Source organism: Fukomys damarensis, unplaced genomic scaffold (assembly GCF_012274545.1).
Source record: "Fukomys damarensis isolate Sample0158 unplaced genomic scaffold, DMR_v1.0_HiC HiC_scaffold_16, whole genome shotgun sequence".
NCBI lineage: Eukaryota > Metazoa > Chordata > Mammalia > Rodentia > Bathyergidae > Fukomys > Fukomys damarensis.
In genome coordinates, this window is record NW_022900928.1 from 126859071 (window position 1) to 126874994 (window position 15924).

General features: G+C 36.6%; 1 protein-coding gene across 5 annotated transcripts in view; it reads right to left on the reverse strand.

Annotated features, from left to right (window-relative positions):
* Sphkap (SPHK1 interactor, AKAP domain containing) overlaps positions 1-15924 on the reverse strand; it is a 166740-nt gene that overhangs the window by 90706 nt on the left and 60110 nt on the right. For all 5 annotated transcript variants that reach the window (XM_010608140.1, XM_010608138.1, XM_010608139.1 and 2 more), the window contains exon 3: positions 12668-12775. In XM_010608140.1, coding sequence (XP_010606442.1) covers positions 12668-12775 — 108 coding nt within the window. The remainder of the gene's footprint in view (positions 1-12667; positions 12776-15924) is intronic.

Sequence of the window (15924 nt, forward strand, 5' to 3'; positions counted from 1 at the left end):
AACTATATTGCAAGTCAATACATATAATAGCAAAGGGATCGTTTTACAATTTACTTTGTGGGTTCATTTGGAAATCACTTGGGTTTAAAGCCAAGTGATCAGTTGCACGTAACCAGTTTTAGTGGCTGCTTTGGGAATTGAATGACACCTGTCAAGTACTTTCAGAATAATCCGAACAAAGCAAAAATGTCACTTCCTTCCTCAAGAGCATCACATGCCTTACCTTTCTTCAGAGATTTTCAGGACTACCCTCAATAAGACTGAAAGCCCAATGCAATTAAGCTACCTTAGCTGAAGGCAAGAGACTGCTCACCGTGGACTTATAAGCCTTGCCTGTGTCACAACTCGGTCACTTCTTAGGAGTGGGCAGGTAACATACAGTGGCATGAGCTGTCGAGACGAAAAAGCAGAGCACTCTAGGACAGGGAGGACAGGGAATGAAGCTCTAAGAACCAGCTCCCCAGCAAAATAAGAAAAGTTAACAAGCATTACCAAAATAAGTACTTTAATTTTCTAGGAATTGTCCTAAGTGCACATAGAAATATTTCTTCAAGAAAATCTGCTAAAGGTCTGGTTTAGCTCAGTTGCACCATGCCTAACTGGCAAGCACAAGGTCCTGAGTTTGATCCCCAATACCAAAGAAAGAGAGGGAGAGGGAGAGGGAAAGGGAGAGGGAGACAGAGAAAACCTGGTAAAACGGAGACTGTGCTATTTATTTATTTATTTGTTTGTTTGTTTGTTTTTGGTATCAGGGATCGAACTCAGGACCTTCTGCTTGCGAGGCAGGCGGCAGAACCACTGAGCTAGAACCCCAGCTCAACTGTGTCTTTTAAATCATAATCCAACCCCTTCCCCTGCCACTCCTTCTAGCTCCCTCTGGCAAGAGCTCCATCTTGGAATGTGTGTCTAAGAAGTGTTTCCTCTCTCCTCGTGTCCCCAACAAGAGTCCCTGCACCTCACCAGCATTCCTCATTCTTCCAACTCTAAGCCCGAGGGAGGCCAAATTACTAGTGCATAAGTCTAAGAAGTTGAGGGCAACTTTTCCCCAGCTAGGCCCTACCTGTAAGATGGAGGAGTTACCCTAGGTGTGGTGGTGGGATGCTAGGACCTCCAATGCTCCCACTCCAGCTTGGTGCAAGGAAAACTTCCACAGGAAGGGAAGCTAGTCTGGTACCACAGGATGCCACCCTTGTGCCCCGCTCTCCAGGCATTACAAATGTTTAATGGAGAAATTCCTGAACTGGTCTGTTAATTTCTTCGCCTAAGTGCTTCTTAACCTTTTTTTGTTTTCATAGACACTTTATAGGAACCAATAAAATGTCAAAACCATAGTGAGATAGCTGGGGCAAAATCAATAAAAATACATCCTGCATACACACACACACACACACACACACACACACACACACACTCACAGAGGCCCAGTCAGTGGAAATTGGATAACTAAGTGTAGCCACTGGCCCTTGAAATTATGAATATAATGTCACTTTGGCTTGATAGGGGATATGGATATAGAATCTTCATGACATTTGCACCTGTGGGTGACACAACTAGATATGAACTGAATAATTTATATGGAAACGTGACACTCTTGGATTTATAGAAAACAAACTAAAACCTAAATATCTAGGCTCTTTTCAATAATGTCGCTTTCAGGTCTTGACTGTGGATTAGAAGTGCGGAATTTTAATGCTCAAACAAACAAGTTAACCTTATATTCTTTTTATGACTTTGAAAAAATGTTGTGTTCCCAGCACTAAGAGTTGGTGGATCTGGGGTTTAGATTTAGCTTTGCCATTGATTTTGTCTGTAGCCTTGAGAAATTCTTTCTCTTCAATGCTGTTTTGTTTCCTCAACTGAAAAATGAGGGCATGGACAACACATAGTTTCAGGTTTATTGCCTTGGGTTCTGCCATTCAGGAATGGAAGCTCAGTCGTTTAGTTTGTCAGCCTCAGAGAACGCCTGTTGTATTTGGTTAGCCAGGGATATTTCCCTTTCGTGCTTATTCTGACAAATGAATACACTGAGTATATTTTAGGTGTTGAAGTGTTCCAAAGACAAAGTATTTTTTTCATTTGCCTGACATTTTTTCATGGTACCTTCAAAAGTAAGAAAAAGATGGTGAATCAGTGCCTTTGGATTTAATAACAAGCTCAATTATAAACAAGACACCTGATCCTGAGTTAGATACTAAACTGACTCAGCAGCCCCTACAGGAATGAAGTGATCCAGGGGTAGTAATGGAGGACTGGGAATGTAGTTATTCACATGAATGGGAATTTAAAATAAATTTATTAATCAGTTGCTAGAGAAGATCTCTGGAGAAAAAGATACCAGTAGCTTCTCGAGATTGCTTGTGTCTCTTTTGGTTTTTTTTTGCCAATTTGTTTGCTTTTTTTTAAATTTGTTTTTGCATATGAACTATTTAGAAAAAAATTGTTAAGAGTTTTAGGTAATAAAATGACAATGGGGCTGAAAAGGTAAAGTCAGAATTTAAAAATCAAATTACTTCGATAAACAATTTATGACAAAGGGTGGGGGAGGACAAGATGAAAGTGACCCTAAGGACGGCAGCTTGGGAAATGAGTAGATCATGCAACTCTCAATAGAAGTGGAAAATTCAGGAGGCATGACAAATTTCTATATCTATACATACCTTCAGTGGTGTCAAATTTGGATTATTTTTGAGGTGTTTATGTGGGTATATCAAGCGCTTAAAAATAAGCCTAGAGTCTAGCAGTTGTGGTAAGCAGTGATAGACCGGCCTGAAGCCCTGAAATGGTCCCATGAGAAAGCAGACAGACCTTTGGGATACATCAGGTTAAGGATGAGGAGGGGCAAAATTCCAGGGTGAAGATAAAAAAGTAATGATTTCAGAGACACATGCATTAGAAGGGAGAATGGTATTCTTGAAACTACTGAGAAATATTTAATTTTAGAGGCTGGGAGAGTATAACTTCAGAAAGTTCTACAACAAATAAGTAATGTAAGCCTCAAAATATATCATGGGGGCTGGGGATTTAGCTCAGTGGTTCCACCATCTACCTCACAAGTGCAAGGCCCTGAGTTGGATCCCCAGTACCAAAAAAAAGAAGGGAAAAGAAAATATATCAGTGGACATGATGACACAAATATAAAAGAAGGCTATTGTCTGTTATTGTTGATGAACATAGATACAAAAATATTTAGTAAAATATTTGCATTTTACTGGAGTGAATAAGACAACACATTAAAAGATTCCTAGGATAGCAAAAGCAATTGTAGGCAATAAGGACAAGATAGGTGGTATCACAATCCCCAACTACAAAGCCACTGTGATAAAAACAGCATGGTACTGGCAAAGAAACAGACCTGAGGACCAGTGGAACAGATTAGAAGATGCAGAAAACAATTCCAGACACAAAGCCACCTCATCTTTGATAAAGGAGCCAAATACCCTCACTGGAGGAAAGATAGCCTCTGTAATAAATGGTGCTGGTAAAACAGCACCAAAAAATTAAAACTAGAACTATATCTCTCACCATGCACTAAATGAAAATCAAAATGGATCAAGGATCAAAATATTAAACTGGAAACACTAAACCAGCTGGAACAGAGGTTGGGTAGAACTCTTGAAGACATTGGTGTAGGAAAAGATTTTATGAACAGAACCGCAGTTTCAGTTTCCCTTGAACTAGAACAAACAATCAACAAGTGGGATGTCTTCTTATTGAAAAGCTTCTGCACAGCAAGGGAAACCACCAATAGTGAGAAAAGACAACCCACAATGTGTGAAAAATTTTCCACCATCTGTTCTACAGACAAAGGTCTACTATCTAGAACATATAATTTTAAAAAATCAGACCTCCCAAATTTAAAGACCCAATCCAAAAATGGGCATCTGAAATGTACAGACATTTCTCAGGTAAAGAAGTGGCAATAGCAAATAAACATATGAAAAAATGTTCAACATCAATGGTCATTTGAGAATTGCAAATGAAAAACAACACTGAGATTTCACCTCATCCCAGAAAGAATGGCTGCTATCATGAAATCAATAATAATAACAAATGCTAGAAGGGATGTGGGGAAAGAGGAACTCTGATCCACTGTTGGTGGGAGTGTAGACTGGTGCAAGCACTGTGGAAATCAGTATGGAGATACCTCATACAACTAGGATAGGAGCCCATTTGACCCAGCTGTTCCCCTGCTGGGTATCTTCCCTAAAGAATTAAAAGAATCATATCACAATGATATTTATGTACCCATGTTCATAGCAGCACAATTTGGAATAGCTAAAACTTGGAAGTGGCCCATTGCCCATCAACTGGAGGCTGAATAAAGAAAATATGGATATGTTTCTTATAAATGGAGTACTACTCAGCCATGAAAAATGAGAAATTAGAGAAGCAATTTATAGCTAAATGGATGCACATTGAGGTAATACTCTTAAATGAAATAAATAGTACAAATAGGTAAATATCGAATAGTTTCTCTAATATGAGAAACTGAAAGTATAAATAAGGACTACAAGGTATAATGTGAAATAGCAAGAAAAGGGACAAAGGGAAAGGGGAAATGGGAGGGGTAGGAAAAAGGAAAGAGGGGAATGGATTAATATGAGAAATATGAGAAAATGAAAAATAATGGAAAGAAAGTCTTTGTAGATAAGGAGGATGGGAGGGCTTAAAAGGAGGGCAGGGGGATGGGAGAAAAATACGAACCAAGATTGATTATGTAAAGGTACAAATTTCCAACAATGAATATCATTATATTGTATACCTTAAATGTGTCAATAACATTAGTTTTAAAAAGAGATGATTGAGAGCTGGGGATTTAGCTCAGTGGTGCTATGCCTGCTTCTGCAAGGGCAAGGTCCCGAGTTCAATCCCCAGTATCAGAAAAAAAAAAAGATTATTGATCAAGTTGGTTTAATTCATGATACACAAAGATATACAAAGATAGTTCAACACATCCAAATATAATGAAATGTACCATATGAATAAAACGAAGGCTAAGTCACATAACCATCTCAATTAATGCCTAAAAACTCATTCACAAAATTTAACATCCCTTCATAATGAAGCCCTGAAGAAACTGAGTATTAAAAGACCATACCTCACTATAGTAAAGGCCAATATAGGGCAAACACACAATCACCATCATTCTCAGTGGGAATAAGTGGAAAGTCTTTATTTTTAGCATCAAGGATGTCCATTATCATCATTCATATTCAAAATAGCCTTCAAACTTTTAGCTAGAACAATTAGGCAAGAGAAATAAATAAAAGGGATGCAAATAGGAAAGGAAGAAATCAAAATTATCCTTGTTTGCAGATGATATGAACCTGTTCTTAGATGACCCTAAAGGCCCAACCAAAAGGCTTTCAGAGCTGATACATGAATTTAGCAAACCAGCAGAATATAAAATCAGCATAAAAGCAATAGCTTTTCTATTAAAGGTTAATAGAACTGTTAATAGGTTAGCTGAGAATGAAGCCAGGAGTGATTCTATTCACAACATTTAAAAAAAAAAATGTACCCAGGGAACAATCTAACAAAGGAGGTGAAAGGGAATGTTTCAGAACACTGAAGAAAAAACTTCAAAAAGACTCTATAAGATGGAAAGACTTCCACCTCAGTGAGTGGAAGAAATAATGCTGGTAAAATCAGTATATGTAGAGATGGCCCTCCTGCCCACATTTATTGCAGTACAACTCACAATAGCTAAGATACGGAATGGGCCAAGGTGCCCATCAATCAATGGAGAAGGGAAATGTGATATACACACTCAGTGAAGTGATATTTGGCTGTAAAGACACACAAAAATGTGGCATTGTCGTGAAATGGATGGATCTGGTGGAGATTGTCAGGTTGATTGAAATAAATCAGACTTAGACAAATGCTACATGCTTTTTCTAATATATGGAAACTAAAAAAGATGACATGAAACTAGAATACAGACTATTACATAAATAAGAGGGAGGGCATAAGGGGAGAGGAAGAGGAGGGCTTAAGGGAGGGCAATAAGGGGATGGTATGATCAAAATGTGTTATACAGGATGAAGCCCAGTATTTGGTGAAGTTATTAGGCACTAATAATAAAAAGAAAATTTAAAAATCACAAGCCAAAGAAACACAGACTTCGATTTTAAATTAGACCCTATTGGCACTAGACAGAAAATAAAATGAACAAAGACTAAATTAAAACAGACTTGGTGGGACTCGGTGGTTGTGCTACCTGCCTCACAAGCACAAGGGCCCAAGTTCAATCCCCAGTACCACAAAAACAAATAAAAAACAGACTTAGATTTAAACCAGGCAAATTTTTTAATCTTTCAAAACCTTTTTTCTTATTAGTAAGATGAAGGTAATACTACTGTCTACCCAAGAAATTTCTTATCAGATTAAATGCCATGATGCCTACAAAATGTTCAGCTCATGCATGATTACAACTGTGATTGTTCTGTGTGACCTGTACTCAAACAACTATAGAAATTCTCAATCTGAAAAGCAGGATTTTTGAGGGTGGGGGAAAGATATATATCAGAAACCAGAGTCTCAATAGTTTGTTGTTCTAACCAACAGATATATTCTGGCTTGCTTACACAATGTTCAAATAAAATTATAAGATGGCTATCCACTATTTAGAAATCAGTAGGCTTGAAAAATTGCATATCTTCAACTGATGATCCATATTATTATTTGAAAACAAGATGAATGGACACAGTTGCTCATTCCAACTTGTGTGGAAAAGAGTGGGGGGTGTTTTAATTACTTTTGTCATTGCTGAGATAAAATATTCAACACCCACAAGTTAAAGGAAGAAAGGTCAATTTTAGCTCACATTTTGTTGAGGTTTCAGTCCAAAGTTGGCCAGCTTCAAGACAGGGTGGCCTGGCAAAGGGATATTGCAAAGAAGAAACTGTAAAGGGTGTAGCAGGCAGCAGGCAGTAACAGCAAGCAGCAGCAGCAAGCCTGCTTCTTCTGGTCCCTTTATGTTCCATCTAGGCTACAAACCAAGTGATTATTGTGACCCATACTCATGGTGGGGCTTCCATTATCCACACTCTTAATCCAGGATCACACCCTCAAGCCACACTCACACACTCTAATCCAGCAACCTTCAAAACTCCTCACCTATGAGGCTCTGTGGGGAAGTCAAGCCATAAGCCATAACTGGAGGAAATACCCTGGCTGCCAATGGTGGTTCTAGTACACTATAAGCTTAGGGTACTTTTCTTTCTTAATACTTTCAAATTACCTGTTATGCAGCTGTGTTACATCTGATGAAAGAAATAAAATAAGTTATAAATAAAGGCAGCACATCTCAGTGTAGAACTGGGTGATCTGGGATGTTCCAGGAACACTGAATTCTATTTGGAGGCAAAGGCAACAGTAGTAAATTAATGAATCATGGTTTAAAGGCAGGTATCCTAAATTGATTTTGACTGTTTCTTGAACTTTTCCACTTCTTCCTGGTACAGGTGGCCTTTGATAAGAACAGCACATGGACTGGAATTGTTGTGGAGGAGTTGAGTCTAGGTATTGCTTCTACGACTATGGAAGAGTGAGGTGTAGTTTAGGGTAAAGCACATGACCTTGGATTGGGTAACCTCATTGGTGACCAGAGGCTAAAGTGTGAGAAAATTTATAGTACTAGTTCCCAAAGGGGTGTGATTTTGTTCACTTCTCCTCCCACCTTTGCTTCCTATCTTTACCCCATATCCAGGAGACATCGACAATGTCTGCAAACATTTGTGTTTGTCATAATTTGGAGAGAGGGTCACTAACTCCATCTAGTGGGTAGAGATCAGGGATGTTACACAACATCCTGCATTGCACAGGCTAGTCTATGCACTATGAATAAGGAATTATTCAGCCCAATATTTCAAAAGAGATAAGGGTGGAACACCTTGTTTGTTAAGAATTCACTCCTGGGTGCCTATTAAAATTTCCCTGGTTGCTGCTGACCTAAGCTTTCTGCTTAATGACTATTTTAAACCAAACCGGAGGCAGAACTTAGCAAGGGCCAAACTTTCCTTCACTCCATTTTCAGCCACTTCTGTAGCTCCTGTAGAGTACACTGAACATTTCCAGATACTCCAGTGAAATACCCCCAACATTAAAGGCACCATGAACTAGACAATAAGTCAAGTGACGTCTATGATACAAAGCAAGGACTCTCTCTGGGCTCAAAGAAAGTATAATATCAAAGGTGGAAGGACAGAAATTCTGCTTCTTTTAGTATTTTCTCATTTCTTAATAAGCCTTCAGAGCAAATATGTCTCATTATTACAAATAAGACCATTACTACTCCAGAAGCTACAGATAACAAAAGATACCCTATGTCAGTTATTAACTAAACTCACCTTTCTTTATATACACATACCTAAAATTTACCTTGAGAACCTAAGTTAAAAAAAAAAAACTAACTAGTTTTCTGGGAATGTAGAAGGACTGACTAGGAAATACAGGTTAGTCAAGCAAATAATTCTATTAAAAGGAAATAGAAAATTATGTAGTCAATGTCTTTCAAGTTTAAAGGTATTTTAATAAGAACAATTATTTATTGTTGCCAGTTTTGTGTGATTGATGGGCTTTCTCCTATTCTCAGAGAATAATTGCTACAATAGCAGGAAGTGTTGACAATTTGGAACTTGAAGTTATTCTGAACTATTTTCATAATATTTTTTTCTGTCAAAACTAAAACAGCTGAGAAATGGTACAAACACTTAGGCTTTAAAAGCACACTATTCATCTAACTGTATTTTTGGTAGCAACAATGTCAAGATATATAAAATGTTATTATGTATGAGAAACTCGAGCTTACATAATCAAATATTAATCTCTTGCTACCTCTGGGGGACCATGAGACATCCAGTTCATTAATTGGGAACCTCTTTGAGTGACCAGAGCTCAGCGTAAGCCCCTTCTCTGTTTACACAGCTCCTAGCTGGGCTGATCTCTGCTCTCTGAGGACCAACTGAAGACACTCAATCTCTACCTCTTGTCAGAAACTCTACAACAACTCCAACTTGCACACCTAACCACTGGTTGACTTCTCTAGTTGTATGACATGAGGAGAGGACATTAAGCATCTCTCTCCCCTCTTCCTTTCTCTTTTAGTCTCTCCATCACAGTAAATGACAAATCAAATCATCTAAGAGCTTAACCCAAAAATCAATGGAGTGATTCTTGATTCCTCTTTCTTTTACCCAGTTTATAAGCATGCCCTTTTTAGCACAGTTTTATAGCAAAGGTGGATCATTTGGGAAAACTGACATTTCTTAGTATCATGTTTCCTGCAGTTAAAATTAAAGACCTAAAAGCTGAGCAAGGTGGTGCACACCTATAATACTAGCACTCTGGAGGCTGAGGCAGGAGGATCGCTGTGGTTGAGAGACTAATTAAAGACCTAAAAGCTGAGCAAGGTGGTGCACACCTATAATACTAGCACTCTGGAGGCTGAGGCAGGAGGATCGCTGTGAGTTTGAGACCAGCCTGGGTTACATAGTGACTTCCAGGACAGTCTCAACTACATAGTGAGACCCTGTCTAAAAAAAAAAAAAAAAAAAATTAAAGACCTAAAAATAAATTTCTAACCTGATTTTTAAAAGAAAAAAAATTTGCTTGAAAACTTGGTAAATTTATTAACAAGATAGTTACAAATGTTCCTTCACAGTTCTAGAGTTATGAATTTCCTTGGTCATGTGACTATTTTTGCATATAAACACTTATGCAACGAGACACTTAATAATGCTGTTTTTTTCTAAGATGCACATAGACAGAGTATAGATATATTTGGAGGAAATATAAAATAATAGTCATATAGATTTTCTAATTTTTGCCTCTGAGTTGCATTAGCATGTGAGACCTACAGAATAGCTGTTATATTTATTATTTTTTATGAGTATAATGTTGAAGGTCTCTTGAAAGCTTGATGTACTTATTTATATCTTTAAGACAAATATGACATTTAAAAGTACTGTGATTCATCAACTAAAGTGTCTGCTATAAACAGAACATACTTTGTTTGGGAGTCTTAAAAAGATAAATGTGGAAAAAATCTGACAGTAGCTGGGAGCAGAAATAATATAGTCAAAGTAATGTTAATAAAGCATTAAACCAAAAGATGATTCCTGAAAAATAAAAAACTAAATACCAGTAAAAAGCACAAATCAGTAGAGAATTTTAAAAGACTAATTTAGCTTTTAATTTTCAAAAAGGTAAAAAAGGACAAAAACAATGAGAAGTCCAATTCCCATTACTAATGTTAAAAACTTCTATTAAAATAATGCCTTGGTTATCCAGGTTTTGGAGATTGGTTTCCAATCTCACTACTCTCCTCTACATTTCTTCCTTAAATAATTACATCTAAAAATGCACAGACAAAAACCAAAAATCATAAAAGCTAACCAACAAAAACAGCCATACCTTGAAAGTTAGTATATGAATATTATTTTTTCACAAATGGAAAAATTAGAAAGAAAATAGTGTTCTATTGTTTGACAAAAGAACTTCATTTAGGAAACTGAAAACACAGTTTTCGTACTTGATATCCTCTGAAAATCTACTGAAAGCTGGATTTCAAGGGTCTCCCTGGGCCAATGGTTCATTTTGGGATGGCCAATCATATTTCTGTCTGCTTCAAACCCGTCTTTGTTAAGACTCTTCATATTAGACGTGGAAGACAGGAAGTTCCACGCTGAAGAAATACAACTCATGCCTCAATGCTTGAAAATAAACCATTTGTACAGAGATATGGACATAACATCTTGAGTGGTTTCAATACTGAGGCCATCCTTCAAAAAAATTTCAAGTAGGTATCTCAAATTCAGAAAACCGTGGCACTCGGAGGCACTCAGTTTCAAAGAAACCACAAATCTAAATACATGGACTTAATTGCAATAAATATGAAACCGGTTTCAACTGGATATGAAAAGGTGGCTACTAATTTTGGTCATGAAAAAATGAGTTACAGCAGCAATTAACTTAGAGTAGGATTTCCCAGAGTTACGAACAGATTACAGAGCAATAAAGTATAGGTTAGTATCACTATGGGTTCCTCAGATTCTGTTTTTCTTTTTTTTGTTTTTAGTAGCTTTGGGTTTGAAATGATTTAATAGCATTATTTTTAAAATTAAGCTTTTATGGGGCTGGGATTTAGCTCAGTGATACTGCCACCTACCTTGCAAGCACAAGGGCTGCGCCGGAGTTCAAGTCTCAATACCAAAAAAAAAAAAAAAAAAAAAAAAAAATTTTAAAAAAAAAAAAAAAAAAAAAAAAAAAAAAAAAAGCTTTTATGAAGACATTGTTAAAATGTGACCATATTGTTTTCCTTTAAATAAATTTTTGTTTTCATGGTGATGTGGAGAATTGATTTTAGATGTGGAGATTTAGATTTTAGAGGTAGCTCTCACTACCTCAATTTGTGTGTGTTCTTCAAGTGGAAGGCTTTGTAAAATAAGAACTGTTTGGATGATAGCTTCGACCAAAGGGTGGCCACTGATGACTTGTATTTTCCATTTCTCCCTCTTTTGCATTGCAGAGCTCAGTAATTGGATGTCTGCATCAGCAAATGCCTGAATTTTCCTACTCACTTCAGAGTTGAATTTGCAAAGGAGGTATTACTGTTAAACTGATTGCCACTTAATCCTAATCATTTTCTACAAAGATTTTTTTTAGCCAGAAATTAGTTTTCTGGAAAAGTGATCAAAAGTAGGAAAAGTCACAGAATCACACTCATTAGCCTAAAGAAAGAGCTTCACTTAAGAGTGTTAAGTGGACTGCATATTCCTTGTGCTGGGAAACTCTTCTCTGGAACATTTCACACGCCCTGCCTGCAAGGAGTATATCTGTCAGGTGTATAGAAAGAGCCCCCCCATCCCATTTCAGCTTTTTTTTTTTCCTTCTAAAAAGAATGCTGGCACATAACTTACCTCCAGGAATAGCTCAGAGTTGTTGCTCTCAATTTAGTGAGGAGAAGTACATTATATTTTTCTCCTTTTTGAAATTGCTCCCCACAATCTCTGTTATCACGACCTCACAAGAGCTAGATCATTTTAATGAAAATGAAACTTACATCTAGGCAGAATGTATAGGAAGGAGCATTTACATCAAAATTGTATATTTGCAGTGTAAGCTGTGAGACTCATATTGTTTATCTATAAGAGCATCCCTTTCCTGGAAAAGAAAGGTTTTATACGTAAAGCACAGTTCCAATGGATTAAAGTGCATGCCTGTTTATTTCTTAGGCTGAAAGGATTTTCAAATAATTTCTATAACTCTTAAGAATGGTGGAAAATATTTGCACAGTTTTCATATTGTAAAATGCCTACAGAAAGTGTTATAAAATATATTCAAAATAATCCAGGAGAGTTGATGAGGGCATTTAAAATTATTTTCAAGGTACAATTCTATTTATGTATTTTTTTCTTAGTCATTTTTAAAAAATGCGTCTTCTTTTCAGAGAATTGATCAGATTAACTTACATTTTGAAATGAACAAAACTGATGTAAAAATATTAGCTCTCTCTACTAACAGTCTACATAAACCAGTTATACATTTTCAAAAGAATACTTTTCCAATCTGGCATTTAATCAATTATGAAATTTCTGTCTTAACCTCAGATACCTGTGCCACCTTGACTCTCTTTATCCAATATCTCAGAATTCTGTGTACTTACGGAAGCACAGTTTTCAGACTTATCTTCCACAAAACCAATCTGGCAGGGCGTTCTCTGATTCTGCAACCAGTAGTCTGTGGACTCCAGCAAGCTGTTGCTGCGGAGAACCTAGAGGGAATCAGAACACCTCCTCAGTGCTTATTCGGTGAGCCTTTCCGTTGAAACTAGCAATTTGCTTCTAAAAAACAACAATTAAAAAAAAAAACCTGTAGGTGTTTGTTCTTTTCCTCAGAGAATCTGGATGTGAAGAAAAGAAAAAAAACTTCCCGGATAACAGCATCGCTAGAGTGTGACATAAATTGGCATCAGAAATGGCTGGGAAGCATACTTTAATATTAACACCACATTTCTTCTTTCATCTGGAAACTTCATTATAGGTGTGACTTTTGCAAAATCTGCAATCCAGTGATTTGTTAGGGTATGGACCAGTTGGTAACAAGGATGAAATTCCATCCACTATATATGTTATTTTGTAATATGAATATTGTTTTATTTTTAAACAGAGACTTCTTTCCTTTCTGCACAATACTGATTCCTCAGTTTTTCGTGTAGTCATAAAATAGGGCACAACTTTTCTACAACACCTAAGATACTATGTTAGGTTAAGAGTTATTACAAATAACTCAGCTGTACCAAAATAATCACTTTCTAGTTAGAAATAGTATGGTAAAACAAAAAAGTTAAATAGATGAAATTACAAAGCCTAATATTGTTTGCAAATGCCTTGTTTTGGGGCTTGGATTTTAAAGCAGGGAAGAAAAGCATATTTCAGAACCAACATATTTTGAAAATGCAGCCTTATAAATAACCAAATGATCCAAATTCTAAAGGATGTTAACACTATCCAATTATTGTTAACTTTTTTTTTCATGTTACTGAGTATTTCCAACACGCATCCTGGAACTCTATTATAGTACCTACTGGTCTACTAATGTTTGACTACAACTTTCACTTAAACACCATAAAAGATTTAATTAACTTGGTTAAAGCTAATAAATTAGAATGACTCTTCAATTACATTTCATTTGTACAATGAAGAATTGTCTTATATTCTAAAGCTAGAAATATATTAGTTTTTCTTTCTAAATAGAATTAATAATACAATGCGGACACGTTTTTCCATAACATTTTTGTTTTAGGTGAGTGACATTGCTTATAAAGTTTTTCTTACTCAACATTTATTACCATCCAGATATGATAAATGTTCATCTTTGTTTTCCAATATAGTATAAAGAGACTGTGGATAAGCAGGCAGTTGAACAATAAATTAAGCTATTATTGCATATTAAAGGTGGCTGAAAGACTTAGTCCTTATGGAGATTTTACCTAGCAATGCTAAGTCATAGCCACTTTAGTTCTCACTGTGCCCTGACTACTCAGTGGCATTTTCCAGTGACAGTGACCTGGGACAGTACAACAGATCCAATGCAGGTGCAGAACAGTAATAGTGGAGCAGACTTAGGTCTGACTTCAGGAAATTTGGAAGCATGGGAAATTGAACTGACAACGTTGTCACTGAAAGATTTTATTTTATTTTGGAAAAAAAGAATTTTTTTTCATAAAAATACATACGTCACCAGCATGTGTATTATGTTTTATTTGTTATTTTTAAAACTAAATAAAACATTTCCTAGTTTTTATTCATTACGTGGAAAATACCAGAGTGTGCCCCATATAAACAAAAGCTTCATCAGATTCCCCCAAAGGCTTCTAAACTTCAAAAAAAAATTATAATGTCCTGTGACTTGCACTAAACTTTTCTCACATATGTATTTTAACTTTTCACTGTAATCAAGTGGTAACACTCCGAGGTAGCGATTATTTTAAAGATAAGCATCTTTACAGAAATTGTCATTTTGAAGATGAAGTGCCTTGAGGCTTAGACATTTTGAGGTTTTGACCCATATAGTTCAGAACTTGATTTTGGATTTGGTCTTGAAGACACAAAAGCCTATGTGTAAGATCCCCTTCTTTACACTGTTGCCTTTCAGACTATGTCTGCTTTGTGGTGTTTCTGAAAAGCTACATGTATCTAATTTTTGTAAATAAAATTGCATTTTAATGGATTTCTGTTTTAAAGTTATATTTTCAAAATACAGTTCTGAAGTTGCACTTTTTTCTAAGGAGAAGAAACTTTTTGTGATGGAAATAATATAATTTAATTAATCAATCTGGCAAGTATCACTAGTATTCTAATTTTTCTTCTTTCTTTCTTTCTTTCTTTCTTTCTTTCTTTCTTTCTTTCTTTCTTTCTTTTTTGATACTGGGGATTGAACGCAGGATCTTGAGCTTATGAGGAAGGCGGTGGAACCACTGAACTAAATCCCCAGCCCAGCATTTTAATTTTTCAAAGGAAAATATGATTTCAAATCTGTTTATCACTAAACAAACATATAATTTTAAAGTTCTGCTTCTTCCCTTGCTTTGATCCTTAGATTTGAGAATTCCTATTACTTAAAAGGCACTGAGTATGTCTGCACCCTGTGAACATTAGAGATTTAAAAAGTGGGCACCAAAATGAACATACTAAATTCTGTTTTACAGTGCACTTAACAAACCTTTTAACTAGATCCACTTCTTGGTCATTTCAAAGCTCACTTCTCAAAATCAGGCTTTGGATCTTGTTTATAGCTGGACATATAATAATATAGGTACAATAATGCAGAAACAGAGGGCAAAACAACTGTCACATAAGTCCTTGACATTCTCGTCCAGTGTCACCCAAGGAACTGTCACAAAGTTCAGCTGCAATTCACTTTGGCCTTTCAGGACAGTGTTGGACTGGGTGGTCACAGTGTCCAGAGGGTCAAAGAGGCAGGGGGATGGGGTGGGGTGGGGGGACCCACACAGCGGAGGAAGGCCCTCTGTGATGACCAGTTAACGGAAGAGCTGACTTTCTGGTCACGTTTCTCCCCCATTTAACTTCTCTAACCTGAGGAAATCAGCACCGGAAGTTTCATCCGTCGGTCTTTCTACTTTACGGGTATTTATTATTTTTGGTACTTGTTTTAAAGGTAAAAACTAAGAATATACAACTATCCCATCTGCAGACCAAGGAAAAAGTCAGGTGCTCCTTCAGCGAAAGATGCTAGCGAAGCCCCCGGAGGGGGGGAGGAGGGGGCTGGTCCTCATCCACACCGAGCATCTTCTTTCAGAAGAATTTAAAACAAAACCTGAATGTTAAAATAGTTAAAGAGTATATCTTCAATATGCTCCTTAACCATTTTGACATTCCGAATAGTTCCTCTGGTGTGAAT